This window comes from Odocoileus virginianus, chromosome 34, assembly GCF_023699985.2.
Source record: "Odocoileus virginianus isolate 20LAN1187 ecotype Illinois chromosome 34, Ovbor_1.2, whole genome shotgun sequence".
NCBI classification, from domain to species: domain Eukaryota; kingdom Metazoa; phylum Chordata; class Mammalia; order Artiodactyla; family Cervidae; genus Odocoileus; species Odocoileus virginianus.
Window position 1 is genome coordinate 18,973,931 of NC_069707.1, and position 14,786 is coordinate 18,988,716.

General features: G+C 43.0%; 1 protein-coding gene across 1 annotated transcript in view; it reads right to left on the reverse strand.

Annotated features, from left to right (window-relative positions):
- The window catches only part of RAB32 (RAB32, member RAS oncogene family), a 28,834-nt gene extending 16,351 nt beyond the window's left edge, over positions 1-12,483 (reverse strand). The window contains exon 1 of the mRNA XM_020898435.2: positions 12,079-12,483. Within this exon, the coding sequence (XP_020754094.2) occupies positions 12,079-12,331 (253 nt within the window). The 5' untranslated portion in view covers positions 12,332-12,483. The remainder of the gene's footprint in view (positions 1-12,078) is intronic.
- Positions 12,484-14,786: the final 2,303 nt, after the last annotated feature.

Consider the following 14,786-nt stretch of genomic DNA (forward strand, 5'->3'; position numbering starts at 1 on the left):
CCTGCACCTGACCCTGAAAGATGAATCCCCAGGTCAGTAGGTGCTCAATATACTACTGGAGAGGAGTGGAAAAACACCTCCAGAAAGAAAGAAGGGCCTGAGACGAAGTGAAAACAACGCCCAGTTGTGGATGTTACTGGTGATGGAAGTAAAGTCCGAAGCTGTAAAGAACAATATTGCACAGGAACCTGGAATGTTAGGTACATGAATCAAGGTAAATTGCAAGTGGTCAAACAGGAGATGGCAAGACTGAACATCGACACTGTAGGAATCAGTGAACTAAAATCAGAAAACTGAGATCATGGCATTTGGTCCCATCACTTCATGGCAAATAGATGGGGAAACAGTGGAAACAGTGCCTGACTTTATTTTTTTGGGCTCCAAAATCACGGTAGATGGTGACTGTAGCCATGAAATTAAAAGATGCTTACTCCTTGGAAGGAAAGTTATGACCAACCTAGACAGCATATTAAAAAGCAGAGACATTACTTTGTCAACAAAGGTCCGTCTAGTCAAGGCTATGGTTTTTCCAGTAGTCATGTATGGATGTGAGAGTTGGACTATGTAGAAAGCTGAGCACCAAAGAATTGATGCTTTTGAACTATGGTGTTGGAGAAGACTCTTGAGAGTCCCTTGGACTGCAAGGAGACCCAACCAGTCCATCCTAAAGGAAATCTGTCCTGAATGTTCATTGGAAGGACTGATGCTGAAGCTGAAACTCCAATACTTTGGCCACCTGATGCGAAGAGCTGGCTCATTTGAAAAGACCCTGATGCTGGGAAGGATTGGGGGCAGGAGGAGAAGGGGACGACAGAGGATAAGATGGTTGGATGGCATCTCCAACTCAATGGACACGAGTTTGGGTAAACTCCAGGAGTTGGTGACGGACAGGGAGGCCTGGCATGCTGCAGTTCATGGGGTTGCAAAGAGTTGGACACAACTGAGCAACTGAACTGAACTGAACTAAAATGGACTGGAATGGGCAAATTTAATTCAGATGACCATTATATCTACTACTGTGGGTAAGAATCCCTTAGAAGAAATGGAGTAGACCTCAGAGTCAACAAAAGTGTCTGAAATGCAGTACATGGGTGCAGTCTCAAAAACAACAGAACAATCTCTGTTCATTTCCGAGGCAAACCCCATTTGATATCACAGTAATCTAAGTCTATGCCCTGACCACTAATACCAAATAAGCTTAAGTTGAATGGTTCTATGAAGACCTACATGATCTTCTAGAACTAACACCAAAAAAAGACATCCTTTTTATCATAGGGGACTGGAATGCAAAGGTAGGAAGTTAAGAGATACCTGGAGTAACAGGCAAGCCTTGGAGTAAAAATTGAAGCAGAGCAAAGGCTAACAGAGTTTTGCCAAGAGGATGCAGTGGTCAGAGCAAACACCCTCTTCCAACAACACAAGAGACTACTCTACACATGGACATCACCAGATGGTCAATACTGAAATCAGATTGATTACATCTTTGCAGCCGAAGATGGAGAATCTCTATACAGTCAGCAAAAACAAGACCCAGAGCTGACTGTGGCTCAGATCATGAACTCCTTATTGCCAAATTCAGACTTAAATTGACGAAAGTAGGGAAAACCACTAGACCATTCAGGTATGAACTAAATCAAATCCCTTATGATTACTTCCAAAGAATAGCAAGGAGAGATAAGAAAGCCTTTCTCAGTGATCAATGCAAAGAAATAGAGGAAAACAACAGAATGAGGAAGACTAGAGATCTCTTCAAGAAAATTAGAGATATCAAGGGAACATTTCAAGCAAAGATGAGCACAACAAAGGACAGAAATGGTATGGACCTAACAGAAGCAGATATGAAGAAGAGGTGGCAAAAATACGCAGAAGAATTATACAAAAAAAGATCCTAACAGCCCAGATAACCATAATGGTGTGATCACTCACTTAGAGCCAGACATCTTGAAGTGTGAAGTCAAATAGGCCTTAGGAAGCATCACCACGAACAAAGCTACTGGAGGTGATTGAATTCCAGTTGAGCTACTTCAGATCCAAAAGATGATGCTGTGAAAGTGCTGCACTCAATAGCCCAGTAATTTTGGAAAAGTCAGTAGTGACCACAGGACTGGAAAAGGTCAGTTTTCATTCCAATTCCAAAAGAAAGGCAATGCCAAAGATTGTTCAAACTACCACACAACTGCACTCATCTCACACACTAGCAAAGTAATGTACAAAATTCTCCAAAGTAGGCTTCAAAAGTACGTGAACTGAGAAATTCCTGATATGCAAGCTGGATTTTGAAAAGGTAGAGGAACCAGAGATCAAATTGCCAACATCCGTTATATCACAGAAAAAGCAAGAGAATTCTAGAAAAACATCTACTTCTGCTTCATTGACTATGCTAAAGCCTTTGTGTGGATCACAACAAACTGTGGAAGAAATTCTTCAAGAGATGGTAATACCAGACCATGTTACCTGCCTCCTGAGAAACCTGTATGCAGGTCAGGAAGCAACAGCTAGAAGCAGACATGGAACAACAGACTGGTTCCAAACTGGGGAAGGAGTACGTCAAGGCTGTATATTGTCACCCTGCTTATTTAATTTACATGCAGAGTACATCATGAGAAACGCTGGGCTGGAAGAAGCACAAGCTGGAATCAAGACTGCCGACAGAAATATCAACAACCTCAGATATGCAGATGACACCACCCTTATGACAGAAAGCAAAGAGAAACTAAAGAGCTTCTTGATGAAAGTGAAAGAAGAGAATGAAAAATCTGGCTTAAAACTCAACATTCAAAAAACTAAGATCATGGTATCTGGTCCCATCACTTCATGGCAAATAGATGGGGAAACAATGGAAACAGTGACAGGCTTTACTTTCTTGGGCTCCAAAATCACTGCAGATGGTACCTGCTGTCATGAAATTAAAAGACACTTGCTCCTTGGGAAAAAAAAAAGCTATGACCACCCTAGACAGCATATTAAAAAGCAGGGACATTACTTTGGCGACAAAGGCCCATCCAATCAAAGCTATGGTTTTTCCAGTAATCATGTATGGATGTGAGTATGGACTATAAAAAAAGCTGAGCACCAAAGAATTGATGCTTTTGAACTGTGGTGTTGGAGAAGACTCTTGGGAGTCTCTTGTACTGCAAGGAGATCCAACCAGTCCATCCTAAAGGAGATCAGCCCTGAATATTCATTGGAAGGACTGATGTTGAAGCTGAAAGTCCAATACTTTGGCCATCCGATGGGAAGAACTGACTCATTGGAAAAGACCCTGATTCTGGGAAATACTGAAGGCAGGAGAAGGGAATGACAGAGGATGAGATGGTTGGATGGCATCACCAACTCAATGGGCACGAGTTCGAGCAAGCTCTGGGAGTTGGTGATGGACAGGAAATCTGGTGTGCTGCAGTCCACAGGGTCGCAAAGAGTAGGCCACAGCTGAGACACTGAACTGGACTGATCTGATTCATGCTGCTGTGTGGCAGCAACAAACACAATTCATGGTGGTGTAAAGCAATTATTCTTCAATTTAAAAAAAAGTAAATTGAGAGACGGTGACTAGAAAGCAGCTTTTCATAAATGTTAACTGTGATTACATGAAGGGTTTTTTTACCAAAATTTCCTGCCTCTGAGATTCTACGCTTATATTTGGAAATATATTTCCACTTGGCAAAAAAGCATTATAGGGAAAGAGGCAAAGTTGCTCTTTAAATCATGTACAAAGTACTGTTCGCACCCATGCCACCACCTTTTGAGGTTGAGATCAAACCTGTCTGTCAAGCAAAAGAGTAACAAAACTGAACACAGAAAAAAAAGAAGTTAAAAAATACCTAAACAAAAGAAAAACAAACTCCCTTTGAGATGGCAGCAGCAGTCTCAATAAGCAGCCTTCAAAATGACCTATTCCCAGATACACAACAGTTCAGAAACTGGATTTTTCTTTTTGCTAATTAGAGACGAGCAAGCTTTTGTGGTATTTAGGTCACAGTGTAAGGTCTGTTTTTATTCAACTATTTACATCTGCTGTGGTGAGTGTAAAAAGAACAGTTGACTTTAATCAATTTAAAGAGGGGAATAAAATCAAAGTATCTTTTTGGTTTGTCTCCAAAGTCTGAATAGTTTTGGAAGTTTGAGATACTGGCTTTTTCCTAAGTACAGCATTCAGTGAGAGCAAGACATGGCCCATCTCTGTCATGTGATTTATCTTGTCTCCTTACATCACCCCTTGAGACAGCAAAAGAGATAAGGAGTGGGTGATGCAAAACAGACAGGAACTTAGGGGCCAGGAAAGGTGGGTGTCAAGGAACCCGGGGAGCAGCAGACTTGTTCAGTGGAGTGCAGTAACAGGATGGGTCTGTTGGCAACAGTCAGCACGGGCAAGACAGAACCGCTGTTCTCAGCTTGAGCATGGATCAGATCGCCCAAGCTGTGTGTGCTCAGTCGCGCCCGATACTTTGTGACCCCCTGGACTGTGGCCCACCAGGCTCCTCTGTCCATGGGATTCTCCAGGGAAGAAGACTGGAGTGGGTTGCCGTGCCCTCCTCCAGGGGATCTTCCTGACCCAGGGTCAAACCCGTGTCTCTTATGCCTCCTGCATTGGCAGGTGGGGTCTTTACCACTAGCGCCACCTGGGAAAGATTACCCGTGGTGCCTGGTAAATTACACACTTCCAGGCCCTCCCTCTAGGAACTCTGACTTGTTAAGCACAGAGTATTGCTAGTTGCCTTTTCAGTATCCCTTCACAGAATTTTATTTGGGGAAGCAGTGTGTCCAGTTTGAAAACAAACAGAAAAAGCCCTAGATTTCCCAGCTGCCCTTGCAACAAGGCATGGATGTCTGACTAGACCAGAAAGGCAAAGAATACAGCCAGGGAATAGCTGAGTGGTGAAATGTCAGCTTTGGTCCACGAAGAATGAATGGTTCTGTTCACCAGCCATGGACTGCTCAACCACAGACTTATTAGGTGAGGGACCTAACTTTTCTCTTGTTAAACCATGATTTATGAGGATGTTTGACAGATGAAGCCAGTTCTGCTTATAGCTGATGCTAAGGAAGATGCATTTAAGCAACTCAGATGAATCTGACAGAGCAGGTCCCATACAGTCACACTAAAAAACGAACAAACAAAAAACCCACAAAACACCAAAAAACCCAATATATATTTAGCTTAATTTCAAAGCCATCAAAAATCACTACAGAAAATGCTTAAGGAAAATATCTGGATAGAAGTGAGTGAAAAAAATGAGGAAGAAGAGAATGTAAGATCTCCTGTCAGAAAGACCAACACAAAGCCTTAAAGTAACCAGCGCTATTCATTTATTTTTATGTGGTTTGTCGCTCTCAAAATAAGAGTGAAGAAATCACATGTTTCTAGCCTCCGTGACTGTAAAAGAGCAGAAGCTCTTTTTGAAAATATAACTGAATAAAATTCTAAACACCTTTTTCTTGATCATTTATCTCACCTCCAGAAATCTCCTCACATAAGTCAACACTGTTTCACCACCAAGAGAAGATCTATACAGCCATAGTGAAACTTAAACTTGTTGACTGAGCCCACTTTCTACTACTTAAGTGTTGATTAAGTGTGAAATCCTCACTATTTTAAGGATACGCTATTCTTGGACTCCAAATCTAAGGCCTTCAAAGTTTTTTTCTTTGGAAGATTACTTTTTCTCATCTTAGTCCATTTTTAATAAGTGCCTAGAAATATGTATTCATCAGGTTTTTTTATTTTATTTTATTTTTTTTTTTAATTTTTATTAGTTGGAGGCTAATTACTTTACATCATTACAGTAGTTTTTGTTATACATTGATATGAATTAGCCATGGATTTACATGTATTCCCCATCCCAGTCCCCCCTCCCACTTCCCTCTCCACCCGATCCCTCTGGGTCTTCCCAGTGCACCAGGCCCGAGCACTTGTCTCATGTACCCAACCTGAGCTGGTTATCCGTTTCACCCTAGATAATACACATGTTTCAATGCTGTTCTCCTGAAACATCCCACCCTCGCCTTCTCCCAGAGTCCACAAGTCTGTTTTTTTAAAAAATATATTTTATGATACTTTGACATCTTGGGGCCTTGTAGACCAGGGCAGGGGCTGGACTGCCCGCCCGCCCCCCCCCCCCCCACCCCCAGCCGCCCAGGGTTATCTAGTTATTAGAGCAAACAACTTGCTGAGAGCATGTCTTCAATATGCAAGTCAATCAGTCCTGAGTCCTTCTCCTCTACTTGCTTTCTTTTGTCAGGCTCTTGCAGGCTAGGTCAGAGACAACGAGGGACCATCCCTATAGCCCTCAGCAAACTGAAATCTTGCAAACTATCCAATCCTAAACTTGCTCAGCTTGCTACCTGCGAGGTCCTCTCTTCAAAAATCACAACAAAGGCTGCAGTCTTTGCTCCGCTTTCTCCCAGCTCCTTCTGCCTCCTAAATGACCCTGGTGCTGCCCGGTGTGGTCCCGCAGTGACCGGGTCCCTCCTACAGGGAACTATCAGTAACAAACTATCTCTTTCAATGCCAGTTGTCTCCTGATGTGGTGATCTCCTTTCACTTGATAATGAGATAAATAAAACAAAATCTTGAGTACACATTAAAAGGGAATAAGATGCTGGCAACATTGTTTGTTAATCGGCTATACCCCAATACAAAATAAAAATATCTTTTAAAAAAGAAGAATCATTGAAATTTACATATCAAAAGTTTAAGCAAGCTGGAAGGTCAGGTAGCTGCTGCTGCTGCTAAGTCGCTAAGTCACTAAGTCAAGCCCGACTCTGCAACTGGACTGTAGCCAGCCAGGCTCCTCTGTGCATGGGATTCTCCAGGCAAGAACAGTGGAGTGGGTTGCCATTTTGGAAGGTCAGAATACCATATATACACACAAGGCTGAAATTCCTAAGATATATTTGAAAATAACACTGCACCTCTGGAATAATGCACAGCTACAGGTTTACTCTGTAGGATCAGAGTAGTCCAGACAAACAGCTGTAATTATTGCCTTGTTTTCCAGGGTGTGCTCTACAACCAAATACCAATAAAATAGCTTCATTAACTTCAGAGAAGTCGACAGTCTGGACAGTCTTTCAAAATGTACCAAAAAAAAAAAAAAAAGAGAGAGAGAGATGCAGCCAATCAAAAAGTGTCTGCCTGGGAAGTAGTATGTTTCATAATTAAGTATAAGAACTAGAAATTCTGGACCGATGACATAAAGAGATGGTAATGATTACAATAGGTATGAAATATGAGTTATATGCTCCAAAACAGGGCTGACCAGAATATTTGCAAAGTTAGACAAAAGTTTATGTCATTCTTACGTTACCAAAAATCCACTCTGCTCTTAGAGACATGAGACCTGTGCCATGGATTACCTGTTTTCTTGGTCAACTTACCACACCTCCCTGGGTTTACACCATACGGTCTCTAAAAGCCTTTAATTCTACTCAAACAATAGACTGATTAAGCAAATGGCTAGCAGCCAAGTCAAATTTTAGTACTTCTTATCAGAACTTGGCTCTCTGCACTTCTAACCTGAGCAACTTTTATCCGACCTGGAATTAAGAATGGTAACATATTCAAAAGAAGGAAAGGCAACAGGCACGACATTACCAGGGGAATTTTCTTCATGTCAGTTACACAAATATGCTGTTATGTTGAAATTCCTGTCTGGGCATTTGTGAAAGCACAGTCCAGGCTGGGGAACCCAAAGGTTGTGTCAGGGCTTACGAAGTAAGGAAGATTTGAAGATGTAAAATGGGATAGTAGGCTTTGCTTGGAATTCAGCACAAAATTGAACTGGAATAAGGCTGAAGATGGTAAGACTGTACAAGTCAGATGTAATAAAGACTTTATTTCAATCCTTTTAAATGAATTATTAAGTAACTGACCCACAATAAGCCCTAAGAAAATGACTGTAGGACTAAGAGCCTACATATAACAGAGACTAATTCCTCAAAGAACTGCTTCTTCATATTTGAACATTAACAATCCTTGACTGATAGACACTCTGAAGGTCAAGAAAGCGTGAGATAACATTCCAGGCTCTTGCTCATGAACAGTTGGAGCATTATCAAAGAAAACAAGAAGAGACCACTAGTTACAGCAATTGGCAATATGCGAGAGAGAACAAAGAAGACAAGATCAACATTTTATTTTCAGATGGGAATCAAAAAACTCAAAAGTGAATCTAAGTATGGCTCAAAAGTCAATCTAAGTATGGTTTATATAACTTATAAGGTCTTCCAAGCATGGATTTTATGCTCTGATAAATCATATTTACATGAATTTCAGAGTACATTGTTTCTGATTTGTTCTCTGGCCCAAAGGAGTATACTCAGATTTTTTCTTTTTTTTTTTTTACTCAGATTTTTATAAAGAAATTTTGATACTAAAAACTGAAGAGTGGTAGAATAGGCTCCCTCCCTATTCTAATGCCACTATGACAAAAGTATTATTTGAACTAAGGGCACTTGAAAAACAAGGGCAAGATGGGTACTCCAACCTCCCCTTCTTCTTCCTTAAATCAGGAGATAAAACTACCATGTGAAAGATGTCCTCCCCAATAAGGAAGGAAGGAACTGTGCTCATCACCAGCGATGATCAAACTGAGAGAATTCTGCAGAAGCAGATCTTGTTAAAATAGCTCTTATCTTCCTTTAGTATCCTACAGAGTTTGGTTATTTTTCTATAGCTGCCTTTGTTCAACCTAGTATAAAAGCATTTATATTTTTGTACTTTTGGGGGTTCTTCCTTTCCTTATGTGGGCTCCTGTGTTATGTAAAGCTTCCCTGAGAGCTCAGTTGGTAAAGAATTCGCCTGCAATACAGTAGACCTCAGTTCGATTTCTGGGTTGGGAAGATCTGCTGGAGAAGGGATAGGCTACCCACTCCAGTATTCTCATCTGGAGAATGCCATGGACTACATAGCCCAAAGGGTCACAAAGAGTCGGACATGACTGAGTGACTTTCACTGTCAAATAAATTTCAGCTATTAATCTGTCTTACATTAATTTAATTCTCAGGACCAGCTGAAAATTCTAAGAAGGTAGAGATAAAATTTTGCCTTCCCTATAAAAGCAAATCACTGCAATGAATGCATGCAGACTAAATTATACTAGATCTAAATGGACAAGCTTTAAAAAAAAAATTTTTAGCCTAGACCAACCATTCAATCTACTTGAAAAATTCTACAGTTGCTAATAAGCTTATAATAAGTAGTGAGCCAAATACTCAATTCATCTATAATACATGTTAAAAGGAAGATCAGATACTGCATCCTAATTTAGTATACATTTATTAAACTCTCTCTTTAGAATCTTATCAAAGACTTCAATATTTCAGTCTATCTCAGTAATGTGTTGAGCAGCAGTCTCAAAACAGATATGAAGTAAAAGAAAGGAACTGCCTAACACAAAATTGTGTTAAATTGCATCTGTACTTTAAAGCTGCATTCATTTGATGTAATAAGGATTTATAAGGCCTGTATCTATGAGTCACTATGGTTCTCAATTTGAAGAGTTTAGCTTAAACTGCTTGGCTACATTTACAGAAAACATTTGGGTAATTCCGGCCTGTTATGCTTGCCAGAGCTTTCAAGTAGAGAGACCTGACAGAATTTCTTTACACCTTTCCCACTTCTAAAGCAGCAACCAAAGTCTAACCAGTAATAACAACACACCTGAGGTTAGTCAGGTCGAGTGGCTAACTCCACCTACTATTTTGCAATCAAGGAATACCTCCCCCCTTTGAGAATTAAATACGAATCAACTTTGTTGCTACACAAGGCAAATATGTTTAGCCATGGGGAACTATTTGGAGTGACCTTCACTTTGCCTCCATTACATCATGACTACTTAAGTCGAATGGTATGAGCCAGGATTGACTAGTAGCCCAAATATTCAAACCAAACCTTGGTTTGCTAATGATAGAGTTAATGACAGAGCTCCCTAAACCTTAAGTTAAAGCCACATTATTTTTTGCTCTTCGTTTCCTTATATACTGAAAACCTTATTTAAAAGATGAACCTTATAATTTCCAATCATCTCATAAGTTTACCTCTAATCTTGTTAATTATTGGTGTGTACTTGCTGGATGGAATCCCTTTTGGAGATTCTGAAAGGTCTGCTTTCCTTCCTGGAAAGGCTTAAGCTTTGCATTCAGGCAAAACTGCAAGAAAATTCCACCTAGGCCGATATGTACCAGAGTCTGGTAGAGACTGAATACGTTCCCCTCCTGGTGAAATAGGTCTGGTTAAGCAGGATGAAAAAGGGGAAGAAAACTCTAACTCATGCTTATGCTTTCCCAAGTCTCCAAACAGAAGCATTTTTCCTTGTAGCTTAAAAAAACACAACTGTGCCATAAAAAAAAACTTTTATTTACCTGCAGAAGGACCCAGTCACAATTTAACTGCTAAACACCACACTATTTTACATGAAGAATAAAGCAAACTCAACAATCCTCCTAGGCAGAGATTTAAAATCATCTTCATGGAAATTCACAGCTACATTGAAGATTTTGGTAGAATGATTATCACGTGGTAAGGCAACCTTTAGAATCCACAACTTTGTCAAGGAGCAATACTCTTACTCATAAGTGCTCTGTGAAAAAGCAGGAAGTGTTTCGAAAGAAGCCTCTGGCTTCAAAAGATGACTTCTCAAAACTTTTCAAACGAACATTTGGTTTTCTGTAACCGAAAAAAAAAAAAAAAAAAAAAAACAAGCTGAACCCAAAGGCTGACTATCCCCCTTTCTTAGAGGTGACATACATCACTTTATTTTCCTATCGGAGGTAGAGAAGCCTCGTCTTAAATAAATGAGTATATATGTGATATTTCTTCAATATTGTCTCATATGTAATAAGCTGTTGATGAAAAGAGCACTACCCAGCAGACAGACCTGGGTCCCTGACTCTTCACCAGTTGGGTGACCACACCTTTTACAGGCTTCAGTCATACAAGTGGAGGATGAAGGATGGGCTCTTTGACCCTGAACATGCCCCATCTCGAAGGCAGACTGAATGTAACACTCATAATGACTGAACAGGGTAATTCCTGGTACCACTTCCATATTTCAACTTTCCCAAAGTTAATGGCTTATTAAATGCACACATCCAACCCACCATACCAGCCAGAGTTCAAGTTTTCATACATTAGAGTAAGGAGAATCTGTACCCTCCTCACACAGGGTTACTATGCTCCAAAATGACAATGGAAAGCATTGGGAAATGCCAGGGAAATGATATTATACATTGGGTGTGGGGCGGGAGGAGTGGGGCTAGGTGTTGGTTCGCGGAGGGGAAGAGGAGCATAAGGTTTCAAGAGAAGTTTTCCCCAATCTTTGCCGGGGTGGCCTCCCCTAGGAATGCGGGCACGACGTACAAAGAATGGGGTTTCGCTCCCAAGGAAGGGTCTCAGACTCAAGGTGGATGATGAAGATGAAAACCCTTCTGAAAAGAAACCCTGGTTTCTAGTTTGGGGGTGTCCCTAACTAGGAGTGTAACTTTGGGTGAGTTGTTCAACCACTCTGAATCTCTGTTCTTATCTCTAAAATGTTAAAGCGAAGGAGAGGAGCCAGCCCCTTCCCCTCCCTCGTCCTCGTCAAGATTCAGAATGAAAACTTCGGGGAAAGCCTCCGCGGCTTTCTCACCTCTGGTCAGGTGAGAGCTCCAAAGCAGAGGACCTCCGATCTCTTAAAAACACCAGCGCTTTCCACAGACCGAGCTGAGGCGTCTAACCAGGGTTATTTTCTCTATGCATTTATTTATCTTGTTCTTTTAAATTCTTTTAAATTTTAAATTTAAATGCTTTTAAATTCTTCGACTACCGTCGCCTGTTCCACTGTGCTGATTCCCCCTGGAGTCCAACATCCCCTTCCATCTTTCCAGGTGGTTTAGTCCCTTTCTTTTAAACTTACTCGGGCAGGCAAGTCCTGGCAGAGGACAGAGAAAGAAGCAAGGAGACCGAGGGCGGCCGAGCACTGCCCCCGCATCCCCGAGGCTTCCGACGGCGGGGAAACCCCGCGGGCGCCCCCTGCCCGGAGGCCGCCGCCCGCCCTCCTCGGGGTCCCCGCACGTCCCCGGCTCGGGCCACCCGCTTACCCGCGATGTCCCACAGCTGCAGGCGCACCAGCGTCCTGCTGTCCCAGTTGAGGACCTTGAGGGCGAAGTCCACCCCGATGGTGGCCCGGTAGTGCTGGGAGAAGAGCTGGTGGACGTAGCGCTTGATGATGCTGGTCTTGCCCACGCCGAGTTCGCCGATGACCAGCACCTTGAAGAGGTGCTCGCTGGTCTCCGGCGGCGCCGCGGCGGCGGCCGCCCCGCGGCCCGGGTCCCCGGCTCCGCCGCCCGCCATGAGCGCCCCGGACCCCGCTCCGCCGGCCGGCCGCTCTCGGCGAGCTCGGGAGCCCCGCCCGGCCGCGCCCTCCCCGCGGCGCCCCGAGAGCCCCGCCGGCCGTCGAAACTTTTCTCCGAGACCGGCCGCCCTTCCCGCCGCGCCGCCTGACGGGTCACAGGACCCGGAACCCGCCGCCGCTGGCAGCCCGCGAGGGGCGGGGAAAGGCCGGGGGGGACTGGCCTGGCCGGGAAGGCCCCGGTGAGAGGCCGCAGCTCGCCGCCGCCTGCGCTCAGAGCGGGCCGGGCCAGAACTCGCGGCACTTCCTCTCCCCGGGCGTCCCCTCCTCGGGGCGGCGCCGACCTCGGCCGCCCCCTGGTGGCCGCGGAGGGTAGCTGAGCGCCGACGGCGAGGGGGACCAGGAGGGTCAAGGTCAGACCACCCAGCCAGGTGGTGAAAGCCCCTAGACAGAGCGCGCAGAGGGGCCCGAAGCGGTGGTCCAGGAGGGACCCCAGCCTGGAAGGCGAGGGTGTGGGAATCAACTCCTTCCCTGGCTCTGCCCCGAGGGAGGTTAGCACGTGGAGATCCTTGCCTTTGATTGATCGCCAGTGGACGGATGACTCTGAACTTGAGAAAGGACTGAAAACGCTTTTGAATCGATGAAGGAGGGATTCTGAGGAAGACACATGGCCACTAAAACGATCTTATTTTAATTCCCCAACAAACGATGAATGTCTTAAGTTTAAGCGTTTTCGTGGTAGAGACTGAGATAGATGCTAGGAATTGATTGAAAAACAGTATTGAGGGCTTTCATTTAAAAGAAGAAAGATAGGAGGCCTTACCTTGCCTGCTGTGTTTGTAACATCGAGGGTTGTCTTCCCTCCCATAATATTTAGAAACACCTGGGGCTGAAATCTTCTGGTAGCTTCTTTAAGTAAACTAAAGCCTGCCACTCAGCCTAGCCTCTGACAATCACTGAAAAATGTTTTTCAGAAGTGGAGGCGGTTTAAAATTGACTTCTAAGTCAAGGTGGAATAAAATCTTTAATAGCTACTGAAAAATCATGGCTATGTCTCTAAAGATGTTTTATGGCCAGCTGGCTTACGGCTTTTATGTTCACTCAACTGAGAGCCCTTTCAATAGTCTTCAGCTTGAGGAAAGAGAAATTTTCCCTTACTGCCTTAGTACAATATATTGTTTCATACCTACAGATTACCATAGATTTTTATGAGTTTCTTTTTTCTTTCACCTTCCTAGGTTTCCACTGACATTAAAAATAGAATTGTGGTGCTTAAAAAAAAAAAAAAAAAGCACATGTAAATGATTTAAAATTAGAAGTGGTCCCAGCTAAAGGAAGGATAATGGCTTGGATCTGGTGGTTCTCAATCTTAAATGAACAGGGTTTGTTAAAACAGATTACACACTAGGCCCATCTCCAAAGGGGTTCTGAGTCTTGTGACTGAATAAATAAAACTCTATAAACAAACATTTCCATTTACTGCCTAGAGGGATGGCCTCTTTGGAAAGTCACCCTGTAATACCCTCACATTTACTCACACTTGGTATGTACTATACTCCCCATCTGGAATATACTCCAAACTTTTACCCCACCCCAGCCTCTTCCAAAGGCTTCTCCAAGTGGTGCTAGTGGTAAAGAACCTGCATGCCGACGCAGGAGACATGAGACGTGGGTTTGATCCCTGTGTCAGGAAGACCCTCTTGGGCATGGCAGCCCACTCCAGTATTCTTGCCTGGAGAATCTCCATAGACAGAGCAGCCTGATGAGTTTCAGTCCATAGGGTTGTGAAGAGTCGGACATGACTCAAGCAACTTAGCACGCAGGCTCACCCAAGTAAACTGTCTCAACATTCAAGTGCCAGATCAAGGGATTACCTGCTATTCTCATTCCAAATTTTCCTGGCAGATTTATGAATTCATTTATTTATTAAAAAGCTTCTGATGGTGCCAAGAAATGTTCTAGATATTCCAAGTACACTGGTTTCAGCAGAGCAGAGAGGATTCTTTTTCTCAAGGACTTTATGCAATACTGGAAACAAGACAGATCATTAAAAAGCCAATGAGTGAAATAATTCAGATAGTTATAAATTTTATGAATAAAATAGGAAAATGCCATTTAGGAAGTAATCATTGAATGAACAACAAAAACTACACTAATCAGCTGGCCTACTCTAAAGGAAATATTGAAAGTACGTGCCATGCTGCATTTGTTTACTATGTGGATAACCAACGGACCAAGAGCTGTTTATTGAAAAGACCATCCCTTTCTCATTCCTCTGCAGTGCCACCTTAGTCTTAATTCCAATGGTCATATAAGAGTAGGTTTGTTTCTGCACTCTCATCTCTTCCATTAGTCTATATCTCTGCCTGCACCAATCCCTTGCCTTAGCTGTTGTTTAGTCTCTAAATTATGTCCAACTCTTCTGGAACCCCATGGACTATGACCCACCAGGCTCCT